This window comes from Cyprinodon variegatus, unplaced genomic scaffold (genome assembly GCF_000732505.1).
Source record: "Cyprinodon variegatus isolate N-32 unplaced genomic scaffold, C_variegatus-1.0 Scaffold39, whole genome shotgun sequence".
Taxonomy (NCBI): Eukaryota; Metazoa; Chordata; class Actinopteri; order Cyprinodontiformes; family Cyprinodontidae; genus Cyprinodon; species Cyprinodon variegatus.
In genome coordinates, this window is record NW_015150492.1 from 1,675,789 (window position 1) to 1,693,838 (window position 18,050).

The 18,050-nt window shown below is 36.3% G+C and overlaps 1 protein-coding gene across 1 annotated transcript in view; it reads left to right on the top strand.

The window, feature by feature from the left end:
* Nucleotides 1-1,428: 1,428 nt before the first annotated feature.
* pth1r (parathyroid hormone 1 receptor) overlaps nucleotides 1,429-18,050 on the top strand; it is a 72,494-nt gene continuing 55,872 nt past the window's right edge. Inside the window, exon 1 of the mRNA XM_015369914.1 lies at nucleotides 1,429-2,609. Coding sequence (XP_015225400.1) covers nucleotides 2,541-2,609 — 69 coding nt within the window. The 5' untranslated portion in view covers nucleotides 1,429-2,540. The remainder of the gene's footprint in view (nucleotides 2,610-18,050) is intronic.

Sequence of the window (18,050 nt, forward strand, 5' to 3'; positions counted from 1 at the left end):
AAATTGAGGTAATCGATCACAACTAATATTGTAGTTTCATGCAATATAAATAATCCATTTGATTTGACCTGAAATATTTAACTTCATGTAAACTAATTTCTGAAGGTTGAACCAAAGCAATTATTTCAGATTTTACTAAATCAAAATAAATACATTGGTTTTATTACTGAATATAAATAATATACTTGGTTCAACCTGAATATTTTAAATCCATTTAAACAACTTTTGAATATGGGAGCAAACTATTTTTTTTTAGTTGTCTGAAATAAAAATTAAAAAATTTAAAGTCATCATAATGTAATGTTAACTTCAGGCCCTGACAGTGACCCAAAAATCCTGCCACAGTATAACTTCAAATTACCTGTTTGCTGTTTTCGAATTATTATGGTATTGATATTCAACATTTAAATGAAGTTCTTGTTTAATATTGACCGAAAAATATACACCGCAGTTCTTGCTGAGCTCATGAGACTAAGCTCAAGCTGCGCGGCTCCCACAGACACGCATCATGGCGGCTAGCTTCCTCTCCAGAGCTCCGGTGACCCATAAAACCTCTGCTCGGCCTCTCCAACGACAATCATAAACATAACTAAGAAAGTTTAGTTTAATTGAGCAAACTATTTTTTTAATTCATTGGAATGAAAACAAACACATTCAATGAAAAACAGCTTTGTTTCACTTTTTTCAGTGTACCTTCTTCAGCTCTGCTGGGAGAAGTCAGAGACACTACCAGGCCAGCCAAGAGACATAGGCCCAGGGATATCCACCGGGCTTTCTCCCATTGGGACGTCCCTGGACATCTCCCAAGGAAGGTGCCAAAGGAACATCCAACAAATATGTAAGAGCCACCTAAGCTAGCTTTTTTTCTTTCAATTTGGTGGAGAAGCGGCTCTACTCTGAGCCTATCCTGGATGACCAAGCTACTCACCCAGTCTCTAAGGCAGTGCTAATTCAAGTCACTTGTATGCTGATTCCTTTTTGCTTCATTCTGTGCATCGGTTACACAATTATATATATATTACAATTTTTAAAAAAAGAAGAAAGAAATTGTCCAGAGAACTGTTCTAAACGAAAGTTATTTTTGTTTTACACTTGTGTAAACAAAATGACAAATAAATCCGTCTAAGTCTAAGTCTTTTAGGATTTACCACCGGCTGCCTTATCCTCTGCATTATGTTACTGTAACCAAATCCAACTGGATGCAACTTTTGAGAGACTGCAGGGGGAAAAAGCGGTTTGGCAAGGACCCTGCAATCTGTTGAATGTGGAGTTTGTTTAGGAGTGAGAAAATATGTCATTTCGGGAGTCGTGGTTTATTCCAACGTAAGAGCGGGCGCACCAATGAGCGGCTTTCACGCTCCACCCTACCTGCCTCCTTCCAGCCCCCATCCCGCTTCCCCTTTTCCATCCACATACTTACTACTAAGCACGACCTGCCGCTTTGCCACATCTGGACTGGAGACGCTTCTAAACGCGCAAAAAACTTCAACTTTTCGCATTGACGCTGCGCAAAACCATTAAATTCATTCAGGCGTTCTTGCGCTTTAGCCTATCTGTCCGCTCAGATGATTTCTTGTCTCTCTCCATAGTAAGTAGAGATTCTTATATGTAAACTGGCGTTTCTGTATCCTCCTGGGTAAACAGAGCCACGTTTGGCAGTTTCATATATTCTATGTTAGGCTGCCACGCTTTTCTACACATGATCTGCCACATTTAAGGGTTGATATTGAAGGCGAGGCATCTGTTAAGTCTGGACACGCAGTTTAAGATCATTTATATTAATTGTTATTCATTTCACAGTCTGCTCTTGTCGTATCATTGTTAATATTTACTTTTAAACGCGGAAAGTAAAGCCTGTCTGTGATCTGAATGAATGCGTTGATGGTGACATAAGTTGTGAAAATCAGCAGACACCGTTTATGGAATGACATAATTTTTTTTGCTTTAAAAAAAAAAATAAATAAAAGAAGAAAATTAACTTTACAGCAAAACAAAACAAAAACACATTATGTTTATCTATTTATGATTTTGTCAGATCTGGGAAGAAAAAAACTGGAAGAAACCAGAAGGCGCAAAGCTCCATACTGAAGTGTTTAAGTTAGTCTGCGGGGAAATTTAAAAAGACCGAAAATACAGCGTTGGTTTCTTCCCTACAAAGAATCATTTGAACTTCCCACCGCAGAGAGAGAGAGAGAGAGAGAGAGGGAGAGACATAAATAGTTCTGACATGTGGATGTAATTTCAGCAGAGAGAGAGAGAAAAAAAAAGAAAAAAAAAATACAGATGCGCAGAAATAAAGCGAGCGGGCTGAACCGGAGCATATAGTAGATTATAGGAAATTAAATCGAGGTTAGAGCGGGCGATTACAGAGTTATGATTTCACAAGCCGCCAGGAGCGTCGACCGGCCAGATGGAGTGAAAAGACGCACCACGCTCCACTTTGAAGAGAGTTAAGTAGATTAAATAATTGCTTTTCGAGCTTCATCAGCTGCTTGCTTGAAGGACTTTCACTCTTCGAGGACGCTGCCAAAGGTTCAGGAATGGGATCATCTCTGCATTTCCACAACCTGGACTTTCTTCTCATCTCACTCCTCAGCAGTCTGTGCCTTGTAAGTCATCATTTATTGTCTTAAGCGTAATTAGTGTCCTTTTACTGTGATGCTGCACATGTAAAAGCATGGAGGTCCAGATGTGCTTCCTCTGCACAATGACAGCTTGTCAAACACAGAGAAGGTAAACTATCAGCTATTGCATTTTTCCACATGTCCTTTGCACTGGGAATGTTGAGGAGCATTCATATAGATTTTAAGGGTTCATCAGAGAGCCACACACACTACTAATGTTGTGATTGGCCTTGATTTCTTGTAAATTTCATCATCATGTTTGGGTGTGTAGTTAAAGTCACTTTCCCCAAGAATTATAAAAGGGAAATTGGCCTTTTTTTCACATCACCTCTGTGTCATTAGCTGAGTCTGTGTTGCATGTCACAGTTTCATCAACCTGTGTTACAGTAATTACAAAATATTCCAGGCAAACAATTACCTTCCATTACAAAGTTCATTGTTGCATTTCATTTCATTTTACCTCAGTTTTGTACTCGTGTGCAGGGTCTAATTTAGGAGTCCATGTTCTCTGAGCTAGAGCCAGTTTTGGTGTCCTTACCATCAAGTTTGTTTTGCCTTTGCAAATTAAATGAGACTAAAAGTATGCTACGTGTCAATTTTAAGGTTTATGTGTCTTGTATAGGTTCTTTGAAAGCATAGTGTAATTTAGCAAAATATCTTCAGCTATAAAAAGAAAAACTCATGGATGTGGCTGTGTAAGATGGTCACTAAAGTACTTAATTATCTAAGACTAGGGTGGCTAAAGCTTGCAGTTGTGATGTCTGGTCAGAGGTCATTTTATTGGTTTCATATAGTTAAATTATCTAATCTGATACAGACTTCTGTTTATTCACTTTAATTGAAATACAGGATAAAACATTAACTTGTTAGGAGAAACAGAAATCTGAAGACCACAACAATATAAGCATCGCGTAAAGTGCAGCACAGCCTGTGATACCTTACAGTGGCTTATCTTTTTGAATTTTCTTGAATCATGGCAACAAATGTTTATAAAATCCTCAAATCTTACATGCAATTCAATTAGGTTATAGATTACAAGAGAAGAAAAGATAAACATTAAAATTTTCTTTGCCAGTTTTTTCTTGCAATCATCATCATCTACTTTGAGGACAAAATGTTCTCTTGCTACCAAATACTTCACATGCTGATGAAAAGATAATCTGTTAGCCACTAAAGGTGTAACTAAACCCGTTATAAATGCATAAAGCTGTCCCAGATGGATTTTGAAAATGCCACCAAAGTGGGCAGTGCCATAAGAGCAATGTGTGGGGATGGAGAGGAGAGGTTTAAAGTCGTAGGGAAGTCATATTTCAAATCAATTTCAAATCATTCTGGCTTAAACATGTATATAATGTACCCTTTATCAGACCAGATTGTCCCAAAAGTTTGAACATTTCTATAAAAAAAAAATCCTGTCTTAAAGTCTGTGTTTTTTTTATTTTTTTTTTTTTTATTGTTAATTTATGCAGGCCAGTTAGTTATACGTCAGCTTGTACACCTAAATTCGGCCAATCATATATCAAATGTCATCTGTCAATCAAATTTTTTCGGTCATTGAATCTTGATTCATATGTCACAGCCAATATACGGAATGGTTGAAATAAGAATAATTCATCATTGAGTTACGTCCCCAGTTTTCACGGGGATGGACGTCTGTGTCTTCGGCAGGCGTAGAGCTAACAGAACTGGCAGCGTTGCGAGGCAAGGGCTCTAACATGTACGGCTGTAAGCCTTCTACACCAAACCAAGCTTCTGCCACCCTGGCGTCCTCTTCCACAACAACTTCATCCTCGGTTTCCTCTCTAAATAAAAAATATATGACGGAGGAGACTCATCCATGACCTTTGAAACAAAACTCTCCTCCTCTTGCATGTTTCTACTGTCCATAGCGTTCCTTGACAGTGNGACATATTTACTCAAGGTTGTTATGCTGTGAGAATCTTAAACCTACCTATGCCTAGTAATCACACTCTTGTTCTGTCAAGCACGTTCCCTTACTCATACAATAGCTGAAGGAGGCTCGAGCCCCTTGTTGTGTAAAATGTATTAAAGGTCTCATCTGACTGACTTCCAATTGTCAAAATGTTTAATCTCTCCAGCAGGCTTGATTAACCATTGTAAGGTTTGCTTTAACCAAAGATACCATGACTTGTAAATGCCTTTTTTTAAATATTGTCATAGCTGTATCCAAAAAGCCCACTGCACATGCACACACCGTGTAGGCAGTGCAGCACACTGTTGGTTTTGTGTGTTTTGGCTAAAGCTGATGTGCATTCAACAGGCAGTTCGCCCAGGCTCTGAGGTACAGTGCATTTTCCTAGTGATGTGGTCCATCACTGTGCCGCAGTGGACCTCTGGGCTCAGTGGCATAGATGGCAGAAGAAAACAATTAAAATAAAACTGTATTTATAGCTGATTCAACATTAAGTCACTAAAAGGCTCTGTCTGTGAATGATGTTTACCCATTTTTATGTTAGGTGTTTGCTCAGTCTTTCCCTCCACCCAAAAAAAAAAAGCTGTGGCCATCTAAACTTAGAGTGGAAAGTCTGGCTTTTCAAACATGAAATAAGGCTTTTTGACTTGAAACATCTTGTAAAAATGCAGGAGTTTTCTAGGGGCTCTGTATTTAAACTCATATTTTTAGGTGCTGCACTTCCAACATATTTATTGATCATAACACACACAAGCGGAGGAGTAACCATTATTGCGTTTTACACTTCAACAGGCAAGCAGCTGTGACAATCAACAGATCAAGTATTAGCTCACACCACCTTTGTTCGATGTGACAGGCTGCCTTACTCTATTATTACATTTATTAGGAGGAAGCGGGGCTTTCAGAAAGTCTTAGCAGGGATTTAATTTCTACCTCATGACTGTGTTTTCCTCCTTGATGACTTGCATGTGTCTGGATATGCAGAACGGATTTGTGTCTGCTCAGTGCAGCCAAGCATTATGTCAAGGTTCTGTAGACAATGTATTGTGGCAAAAAAGTCAGGTTTTGCTGTGTGGTGGAGAAAAACTATATTTTCACATTTTATTTCATTCATTTTTCTTCCAGAAAGTTCCACAAACATGTTAGAGTTGCATTGCTGATAAACAAACCCACTATGATTTTCACATTAATCCACTAGTGAAATTAATGCACACATAATAAAAAATATATTATTGAAAAAAATAAGTGTTTTTCTGCATAATAGCACCTTCAATGATGATCGATAGGATAATTTGTATACCCCAGGGTCATGTGTGTGGCATACAGTTTTACCTTAGTGAGTGCAAGAAGAAAATGACACAAACAAAAAAACTTTAAACTACATACATCTATACTCCTCATAACCTTTTCAATGTAATTTTATCCATCCCTGTCAATTTTTTTACCCAGGAGAATTTCATAATGCAGATTACAGTGCTGGATAATCTCTTATCAGTCTGTCCCCGGTAATTAGTGCCAGCAAATATTTTTTCACTAATTTACCCAGTGGTTCATTTGTAAAATGGGTTTCGATATTGAAATTCCTTTTTAAATGCCTCAGCTGAAAGCTAACATGACTTATGCAAAAACCTGTTCCAATCTGTGTGTGTTTATTTGCAATATGTGAATGTGTTTGAAAGGGTAAAACATGAAATATCATGTAAAATACAAGGCCTTGTATTTTAATTTTTTTAGTTTTTTACTGAATGTAGTAAAAATACTTTTCTGACGAGGAATAAATCAGGACAAGACATATAGGCTAATTATAATCATATTTTGCAGGTGTATATGGTTTAGGCTTTGTTCATCAGTATTTTCAGAGAGATTTGTGAAGTAAAAATCACAGATATGTTGCTTAGTGTGCTCCTAACTGCTAAAGGTATATTTATAGCTGTCAGTCTTTATTAGGTAGATTGTTGTTATAATCTTTGGCTACATTTACACTGCAGGCAAATGTGACCTAAAAGCTGTTTTGTTTTTTTGCCTATATGTGAAATTATTCAAATTTTTAATCAATGTCAAATAGAAAAATTATAATCTTTTCACTTAAAAAAATATAAATTTTCCCACTTTCACATGTACTTAATTGCATACGTATCCAATGGATCTTAAACCGTCTGTGATTTGTACAGTTCTGTCACATTATGTCAGATTTTCATGTTATTATCCAGGCTCTGACAACTCATTCCTAACGACTCATCTCTAGCCAAGCAGTCACTGCTCTGCAAAACCACATTGTAAATTGTTATGCCCTTTTTTCTAACCTTTCTTTGTCTTGTTATGATGTGATCATATTATTATCTGCTCCCATTGTTCAATAACTTATAATAGGGACACAGAGATGCCAACATTTGTTAGGACTTCCAGGAGGAGTTCCCTGTAGTGTGATGTCTATACTGTCCTTCTGTACATGTGGGTTGGATATGGGCTGGGAAACAATCCAAAGAGTCTGATAGTGACCACTATTATTAGGTAGTCTGAACAACAATGCAAAAAAAATCTTAATCAAGCTTCAAGACCTGCAGTGTGACCTGCAGTCTGGTAATGAATTTACAATAATAGGATTTAAAAACAAATGCAAAAATTTAGGAGAGAAGACAGCAAAATGAAAAAAGATGTCTTCAAACAGACTAAACTGTTGGCATGGGACTTATAAAAGGCTCATGCATGTTCAATCCTTTGATTTGAGTGCATTTTTTTATAATTAGAATTAAACTGCACTAATTTAATTCTCAAGGAAGATGGTGAAAACCCAAACACAGGAAGCTATAATCTGGAGGAGTGGGATTTAAGGCCATGCATTTTTGCAGCAGGACCTGGCCAGCCCAATAATAAATTATACGTAATTTATAGCGTGTTTCAGGGGGCATGTAGGAAAAATTTGAGACAATCTGTAAAAGACACTAAAGTTCTAAAACCAGACCCTTCAAAATGAAAAAAGAAACATATTGGTAAATCCTTCTAGCCTGGGTGCCGTTTCATGAAGCAGGTTTAACAAACCCAGATCCAGCTCTAAATTGATCTAGCCCAAGGCCCCGTCCACACGAAGCAGAACCCTGGCCTAAACGCACAAATTTTTCACCAAACCAGCCTCTCATCCATACGAAGACGGCGTTTCGGGGGTCTGTAAACGATCTTTTTTTTATTAAGCCTTCAGAGTGGGAAGATTTTGAAACGCCGTTTTCGCGTTTCCATCTTTAAGCTCTAACCGCATTTTTTTTCTTACACGCATGCGTCATAGCGCCGCCTCTAAACACGCATGCGCGACACAGTATCACAACAACAATGGCGCCGTACTGTGTTGAATGGTTGCTGCTCATGCTACTCACCCTGCTGTCGGGCTTACAACAGAATCTTCTTCTTCTGGAATATCTCCAGGAAGAACAGAGCAATATAGACGACATAGTTCAGCACCTGAAGTTGACTTAACCACGAAAATGGACCCGCAGGGCCATTTTCCGGTTTTCCGGTTTGGTTGTTTTATAAATATTACTGCACATGCCCAACATTTCGTTGCCTGTTTTCGCCTATTTTTGCTTTGGCACCACAGCGCCACTTACAGGCCTGGCATACATTTTGCAGCATTTTCATGCATTCGTGTGGTCGATCACATTTATTTTACGTCTCCGTCTTTACGACAAAGGTTCTGGAAAATATTAGCTTTTCGTGTTCGTTTTGACTTCGTGTGGACGGGGCCTAAGGTTGGGAACTCTGAGTTTTCAGTTTCACAACAGCTGCTATGAATTAGTTGAATTGACTCTAAGTAAGTCCACGCAGAGTTGAACAGGTGCGTAATAAGGATAAAAAGCCAATGTCAATGACAAACAATGACGGCAGGTAACAGCAAGTGCTTATTTCAATTCAATTAAATTCAATTATAGTTTAATTATATAGTGCCAATTCACAACACATGTCATCTCAAGGCATTTTAGAGTTTCATCCCAGTTGATCTAGAGATTTCATTGAAGAAATAAAAAAAAAGAGAGAACTTGTTAAAAAGACAAAGAAACAGCGCTACAGCTACAAAGGTGAGGAAGATGGCGAAGGAGAAGTTTGTTGATCAAGGATTCTTTGTGATCAAAATCCCACTCCTAGACTGAACTGTAATAATATATTTTCAAAATTACCTGTTTTTAGCAGGAACTGAATTTCAGAAAAAAAAAAATTATACTATTAAGAATTAAGTTTTATATTCCGTGAAACATTTTCACATTTAGTTGTTCTAGCATGTATTAACATGACTGAAAATGTATTTATGATATGGGGATCAAAATTATTTTCCAGACATCCAGAATGTTTATTCTAGATGTGAAGAATGTAATTTTCTTTGAAATTGTCACTTTGACAAGGATTGATTGTGCCAGTAGGCTCAGTAGATTGGTATCACTGAATGAACCCTAATCCTAACTCTGATCTAACTCCTGTGGAATTATTTAATCTATTTAAGCCTAATCTGAAAATAAATTCAGTAGTTCTTCTTTTAGTGTAACAATAAAGAAATAAAAAAGTTATCCACGTCTCGATCATATTAAACAAACCAAGAACAAACTAATGCCATATCCTGTCAACTGAGTTTTAGAATCCTCTCCCTATAAATATTTAATTCTCTGTGAAATAATGCTGATTATTCTTTAATAAGACCCTCGTCAAACGGACATGCAATGTTTGTTAAACCTAATGGGTCTAATTCACCTAGTGAATGTTTTTTTCATAAACAAAACTATGACAATCTATTTGCAAGCTTAATTGATTAAGCCCCAAGTCAAGTAACACTGGTGTATTTTCTTAAAGAAATATGACTGGAACTATTAAAAATATAGGTTTTGTAAATCATGTCAATGAGTGTAATGGTTTGGTCTTTAGCTTACCTTTTTACATTAGAACCAAAACCTTTGCTGCATTGTATTACAAATTGTAACAGCTTATAATGCATAAAACTATATTTGAAAGAAGTCAATATATTTGAATTATGTTGTTTATTTAATACCTATTTTTTATTCTATTTTGTATTTTATTTATGGGAATAAATTGTATGCAATAAATTTGATGAATTGTTGTAAATAGGGCTGGGAATTAATTGCATTTGTAATATAATCGCAATTTAACAAAACGCAATTTTCAAATTGCAGAGGCACTCAATTTTGGTCATATTACATTTAAAGGAAAAGTCCGGTCAGCAAGCAATGATCAATGGATTATTATCTATACCTGAAACTAATACATTAGCAGTGAATTAATTAATTTAGCGTTAATCAGTAAAAAAATAAAGATAATAATTTTCATCTTGATCACTGAGTCTGGGTCCGGCCATTTTTAACCAAATATAGAAACACCTCACTTCTGACATCTTCCGGCAGTGACGTCGCAGTGCGGTAATCCTAGTGCTATTCTCCCCGCTTTACAAGCAAAATCAATGGGAGCTACTAGACACACCTGCAATCACCAACAATTATTTTAGATTTCAAGAGGCCTTCACCTCTGAAATTTACGAGAGCTATAGTTAAACTGACAATGCTTAGGTGCATGGCAGTTGGATGTTGTAATACATCGGCTAAAGGTAAAAAAAAAATGTTATTTCACCTTCCTCCAAGGACAGGTTCGTCGATGGATTGCCAACTTGAAGAGGGAGGATTTTCCATTGACCTTCTGGCCAGAGAAAAACATGTAATATGTAGCCAACATTTTTAAGAAGAATGTTTTCAAGATAACTTGGATAATAACGCGTTGTGACAAACACCAGATAGAGCACTGGGACTTGCTCAACAGCCGATACCGCACCGTGATGTCACAAACTGGTAGGTAGCAGCAGTGTTCTCTGAAAAAACATGGATGTCACTTATCCTTTATTGAACAGTATGCAATAATTTAATATTTAAAGTACTTTCAGAAGTTTGAATTCTGAATATGACCAAACTTTTTCTTTAACAAAAGTAAATAGCTAATTTTCTCCTTCCAGCCCTTTCAGTCGTAGTAATATGCTTAACATGGGTTTGCAACAGGAGTGAAGAGAGATGTGCAGCTAGCATGCTGATTCATTCATGAAAGTAGAATTTAGCACTTTTTCTCACAAAGGTTACAGTAAATCCTGCAAGAAAGAACTCTAAACAAGAAAGCTTATAAGGTCAGAAAGAAACATAAATCCTGTAATAAAATGTTGACATGATTGTGATTAGTGCAATGTACAATTAAAATGAAATTACTATCACAATATTGGTGTGAAATAATCAAATTTTAATTCCTGGCAAAATTGTTCAGCTCTAGTTGTAAATAAGTTTAAGCTAAACTGAACCGTGAAGTAAATGGACTGCAACAGGCTTCCATTATGACATAAATTTCAGCAAATTTATTACAAAGATTTGGCTCCAGTTGTGAAAATGCAGTGTTTATTTTCTGTTATAATGAACTGCTTTTTGAGCTTATTACTATCAAGTCAGCCAGGATTTTTTTCTGTGCACTTTTTTCTTCTCCAAAACCCATATTCTTCTCAAGGCTACTTCTGAAGAGTAGGATTGTGTTAGAAAATTTCCAAATCTGCATGAAATATCATATTAATTCCTACGGTTCAATTCACATAACCAAAGATATTTTTTTTTAAATATGCATTCACCCCCGCCCCTATACCAGTTATTAACAACTAACATTTTAATAATTTGGTGATGTTATAATACTAGGATTAATTTGTTGCATAGCTAGACAGTCATGTAATTCAAGTAACAACCATACAAATGTTTTGTAATACCAGCAATGTAATGTCAAATCAGATAAAAAATAATAAATTCTTTGGAAATGAAATTTAATTGATTCTTGAAATACCCAGCCCTACTGAAAGGTTAAAAAATGGGTTGAATAAGAAATAGTTTTTATTAGCTTTTGTATTAATAAGGCAGCCCCCCAAAAGGTGGCCAGTGGATGAGTACTGTTTAGTTAGGTAATTATGACATTTAAGCAGTGTCATTAACCAAAATCCAAAATTTAATCGATGACAAATCTGATACAATTATTTTTTTTAAATGGTTGCCTCTATTATTTAAAAAAAATCTTCTTAAAACGTGCAAGCAAAGTTTTGTCAAGTTGTAAAGGTCATCTCAATCTAGAGGAAGACTGCAAACATATCTGTGAGGATGACCTTTCTTACTGAACAGCTGTGTCGAGATTTATACATAATTGTATGATAACTGATAGATAATCTTTTGGTTCTGTGCTTTTAATGATCCAATATAGTCATTTAGTTTCCACCGGTAACAATTCTAATTGCACACTTCTTTGCTGTGAACCAGTACGAACCGTTATATAAGTTAATCTCCAAAATCTCAGATATAACGTATTCTGTAAAAACAAAAACAAAAATTGTGTCTGATAGAAAGAAACCACCTACAGCAAACAATCTACTTGCAAGAAAGGAAGAAAAAAAACCTTTTATTGAAAGACTGAACGTAAGACATGACTTAATGTTCACTGTGCAATCTACAAAAAGAAGCTGTGAAACTATTAGATTTCACTAAAACTTATAAGGTTAACATTTTTGTAGAAATCATTAACAAAAAACATAACAATGCCTGTGCCCTATTTGTCAAAGCTGTTTATGAATCCAGCTGTGATTTTACTATTTTATTGAACTCTACTCTTCTGGGGCCTGCAATGAATTGGCAACCTTTTTACAGAGAAAATCCCCAAAATTAGGGTTAATCTGCTCCAAACAATAACGATGCTCTGCCCACATGTAACAAAGGCAGAGGAAATGGCTATATATCACCAACTCAATCATATAACCCTTGAAGAAATTCCCAAACAATTAATCTCATTCTCCTGCTGTTTTGATATCCTCCCAACAACCTTCCTTAAGTAAGTTTTTCCTGTCTCTGCTCTGAAAAAAATGCACCTAAGAAAATGCACGCTTGGCATATTGTACATTTTCAGGTGTCGTATTTTCAGAACCCTGAGTGGTATGGTTGTTATGACTGATGGCATCTGTTGCTGAACCACGTTTACATAATCAGACAAATCAATTTCCTTTAGTCATTACCATATTATCATTTGAACCTTTAATATCACATTAGTAAACCTGCATGTCCGTGCGATTTACAATCCAATGTGGATTATTTTCCTTTAAAAAGGATATAGTGGTCGGTGCGACTTATAGTCCAGAAAAAACAGCAATAAGATTAATAATCATAACTATTCAGATGATACACAGCTCTATATTACAAGGTGACTCTGAACATTTCAAAGCACTGAACAGGTGGTTAAACAAATCATTGTGTAGATGTACCAAAATGTTCTCCAGCTGAAGAAAAATAAACCGGAAGTTATTATCTTTTGGAACTAAAGAGGAACGATCAAGACTCAGTGCGCAGATTCGCAGATAGAAAACTGTAAACAGGCCCAAAATCTGGCGGCAGCAATGACTCAGACCTGAACCTTTAGGGACACATAAAAACAGTTACTGTACAAGCTTTTTCAAGATCTAGAAAAAAAAAGTCCAATTGATTACTCCAACAGTATCTTCACATGTCTCCAAAAAACAACAACAAAAAGAAAAAAAACAATCAGACAGCTGCAGCTAATCCAAAATGCTCGTTTTTTCGCTAAGACTAGAAAAACAGACCACATAACCCAGTGCTAAAGTCCTTATAATGGCTACCTGTAGCTCAGAAAATAGACTTAAAAATATTTCTATTAGTCTTTAAATTGGTGAATAGTTTTGCACCCCAATACATTACAGATTTACTATGATCATTTTATACTTCCCAAACAACCAAGTTTTCTTGTTCCTGTCTACCTTGTATTCCCAGAAAGAGAACCAAACATGATAATGGGAGCTTTTAGTTTTTATGCACCTTTAATCTAGAAAAAATCCCCAAAAAACTGTGGAACAGCCAAAACCCTGAATTCCTTTAAATCATGGCTGAATAGCCACCTGATTAGAGCTGCCTTTAATTAGTAGTCTGTAAAAAAGTCCAGGTAAAAGATGAGCTAAAGAAAATATGGTTTTCCACAGGGATCTCTCTATAATTATCATGTGTATCTGGTCGGTAGACTTCACGATTTTGTGTGATCACTGATGTTTTGATTCTTTTTATTTTACTGCATATGTGTTCTGATATTTTTATGATGTAAAGCACTTTAATTTGCCTTGCAGCTGAAATGTGCAAAAAAAGGAAAAATACATTTTAACTTTACCTTACTTAACAATATATCCTACATTCTTTTGTATTAAGTGTAGAATTTAGCCTCATTGACAAATACACTTTGAACTAAAATTTGAATGATTTAAAATGGATATAAGATGAACATATTGAATACAAAAATATAATTAAGTAGCACATATGTGGCGAGAGTTAGTTTGTGATTTACTATTTTGGTGGCATTTTTATCATCAACACAGAGTTTTTTGTCAGCCAACTTAGGAACAACAGCAGTGTGCTATTCTCCACCTAACCAGAGAAACCAATTTCTCAAGAATATCATGAAATGGACTGCAATTTTAGGAATGTTGTGAAAGAAGTTTTTATCTATTCGTGGATTGTAACTTTTTAAAACCTCAATACACCCGGTGATTGGTACTGTAACATTCCATGCTTACATTGTCATATTGCATTTTTAAAGTAAAGACTTATATATGTACAATGACATCATGATATTTTGTTTATAGTGAGGAAAAGGAAGTGGCGAACTGGAAATCAGTGTGGGGTCCTGGAATTCTGTGCAGGAAAATCTGAGCTAAAAACAACAGATGGAAAAATGTCTAGATATTGCATAATTGTCCATTGACTCTTGCTAGAGGTTAGGAGCAGAGAAAGCTATCAAGGTGTCAAATATGAGCACCCTTTTTTCAATGTACCAGATATGGCAATTACACTATTTTTACATTTGTTTATTCACATTTTAATAAAATAAATGTGTTTCATTTACAAGGTAATGCATATAGGTAATAAATCTTCCCATTTTTTTTTCTAATCATGGTCTAGATGAGTTTATATGTAGCATTAACCTTCATAACAAGGAGCAGTTCTGCAGTTCCACTACATTGGAAAGAAAAGAAGCTTCCACAAGGATCACATGCTTCTGCTTAGAGTAGAAGGAGATTATATATTCAGGCTATTAAATGGTGGGTTGGAATTCAGTGGTCCTAAAGGCATGGAAGTGGCGCTCAGGCTAGATAATTACATAAGTCTCAGTATTTGTGTCATTGCTTTTTTGACTTAAATCTCACTGTAATAAGAGTCTATATTGCCTTATGTAATTGCCTTATATGACATGGTTTCTACAGCTGCCAATACTTTATTTATCAATTTTCTGTAATTATATAGGAGTCCAAGCCCCCTTTGTTTTTATTGTAATCAATATCTTGCACTGTAGCAGAAACAATTTATTTGTAGGTTGCTAAAGGTAGACTTTGCTTTTCAACCAAATACAAAGGAAAATTAAAGTTTGCAACCAACCCTTTAGGTTAAAATAACTCAGACAACAATTCAATTCAAATATTTTGTGTAGATGAAAGGATCTACTGCACTTTTTAAACTTACAGTCTAATCTTAAAAAGTTAGAATTGATCAATAATTTAATCCATTCTAGCAATTCATTTCAAACCTAAACTTGCATAACAGTATCATACTAAAAGTGATATATAATTTTAAGTTTGCTTCTCTTAATTTGACAATTATGTATTACAAATAATGAGAATCTAAAATGCCAATTGGAATAAGATATTTAAAAGAAATATGCATTATAGTACTGCAGGGGATGCTTTTAGTACTGCTGTACCTGTGCAGCTTTTTTAAACTGCTATCTCTGCCACTTAACTTCCCATTGACATGTAGTTGGCTACTGTGCACTGCCAGTCTTTTAAGGTAATGACAAGGTCAAGGTTTTGATGGACTTAAGGGTGGTTTAAACTCAGAAACCAGGTCGTCTGCGTGTATCCCAGTGAAAAATTGAGCTGCCGCAGACACTGCCACAGACAGGAGGCCTCGATTGGCCAAATCTACATCCGGTCTAAACTATGCATATTTTCTATTTGGTACCTTACCGTCTTGTTTTGTTTGTATGACCACCATTGTGAATAACAACTTGTGAAGTTTGACCAACTAGAAGAATGAGGTGTACAAGAACGCTGGGACCCTTTTTCCACCTGGTTCCCTGGTCTTTTTCGCCCTCATGTCCCTTTGTTGTCGCCCAAGCTTCCACCTTTCGTTTTTCCACTTCCTCACCGCCTCGGCCGTATCTAGACCCACAGCTAGCGTTGCGTTGTGGCGTGGAATAACATAGCGCAGACCATGCTTCAAAATTGGGCATAAATCAAAAATATCTGCGACAAGCTCTCTGCGACACACTGCTGTGGGAGGATAACCAGCCCTTTACGCTACTTGCAGAGGGTAAATAGTACATTAACTCCATCTATATAGTTATTTTCCGGTCCTACTGACCACCAATACATCCAGTTGCACAAAGAACCTTTTTCAAAGAACAGAGGGGACAAACCTATATAGCAAAACCCTAATAACACTATCTGCATCATTATTAGTGCTTTTGTTCTAATTTGTAAAGGGACAAGTGTTTTTGAAAGGTGCTTCAAAATAATATGTAAAATAATATGTACAATATATAATAATATTATTACATATTATACATATTATACATTACATTATCATTCTATTTTATTGTTGAAATGTTTTTCTTGTCTGCTATTCAAATGTAGACTGAAAAACATTAGGGCTGCGGCAAGAGAGCTGACATTTTATATACTTTGATATTTTTCAGTAGTCCTCTGGAGCTCTTGATTGTGTTGTTGAATGCTAATTATTATAAAGCGTTTGAAAGTCACATCAAGGGAAACTAAAGGTCATGCACCACCATCTGGATATATCAACCAAGATCAAGAAAAAACATACAAATATTGATTTCTAGATTGAATGCATGGTCTCAGACCAGTCAGCTTTGTGAGTTTAGCTGGAATATCCTTTTGTATTGTTTTTTTATAATGAAAATGGGGTTAAAACAGACAAATTATCTACTCAAAGCACATGCAGAGAAAACTACAAACAGGCTTATATTGGATAGAAACCATACCTTCACTCAGTTTTTGGAAGACGTGTTGAAACCTGTCCAGGAATCTTTGTCAATTCTGTTGGCTCGCACCAGAGTAAACTCTAGTTGGAGCATTGATGTATTTAAGCAGCATGGAGGTCCATCCTCCCGCACATATTCAAATTCAGAAGCAAATCAAATTGCCACCCTTTGTTCTGGGTTGTTGGAGCCTTTTGTTGTGCATGGGCTATGTGATTGATATTTTAAATCAAAATGGGAGTGCTTAACTAAATGCTACTTTTTAATGCCCCTGTCACACCTTGACGATTTAGACCAGTGTATGTCTGAGGTATGGAAAACATGGCCAAAAAGCTGGCATACCTTAGAGAAGTTATGGGGACCTTTTGTATAAGTTATGAGCATGCTGAAACATGCTGGCACACATCGACATACGGCAAGTATGTCGAGAAATTATGAGCATGCTCAAAATTTCCTCACGCATGACAGTGTGTGCAATACGTCGGGCATAAGTTACAGGTAAGTTATTTGATTGCTGACATACGTTAAGTGAGAGTGACTCATAAGTTGTGGTGTCCAGCTCGTCCAAAACCTATGACTAACTTGTGCATAACTTATGCGTAACTTATCAGTAACGCATATCAACGTATTTGAAGTGTTCCAGACGACAGCTGAACGTGTTTCCAATGTACAGCTTGTACAGTACAGTAGTAATGTACGCCCACAACCAACAAACTTCCTAGCAGATATGAAGCTGAATCTGCTGCGACTGCAAACCTTCTTTCTTTCTTTTTCTTTTTATTTGTTCTTTCTTTTTTGCGGGTGTTATACAGCAGCTAGGTTAAATCTGAGATCAAAGACATCTTTTTATGCAGCCCGGGCACCTCCGGGTGCATCGCTGCCCCCCTCAGCACACTGGCTCATGACATTCTATGGGCATTATGCATAAGTTAGACTGTCTTTGGACATAAGTTCTGGACTCGTTATGAATACGCTATGTATATGCCCAGAATTGAAAAAAATACTTAGAAAATTCAGCATTTAAGGAGATTATTGGACATCAGGCATACTGTACGCATCGGCAAGGTTTGACAGGGCCTTAACAGGTTCCATGACTGAATTGTAAATGCTTGGAAGTACCCCAATGTTCAATTATGCCTTTTCTCTTTTCACAAATATAGCTTCCTTGACACCTCTTTATAACCGTCTGTTCTTTCTGTCAAAAATATGAACACTGTGGTCTGTAAAGGTGTGTTCTTTGTTTTTGAGGTGCAAGTGTACAGCAGAACTTGTCCAGAGCTGCTGGCTCTCCTATGCTGTGCCATGCCTTTATGATGTTGTTGTTTGTTTTCTCCAATATAGGAGGCTATACAGTCCTTACTGCAATGGATCGCATATACAATGGCATC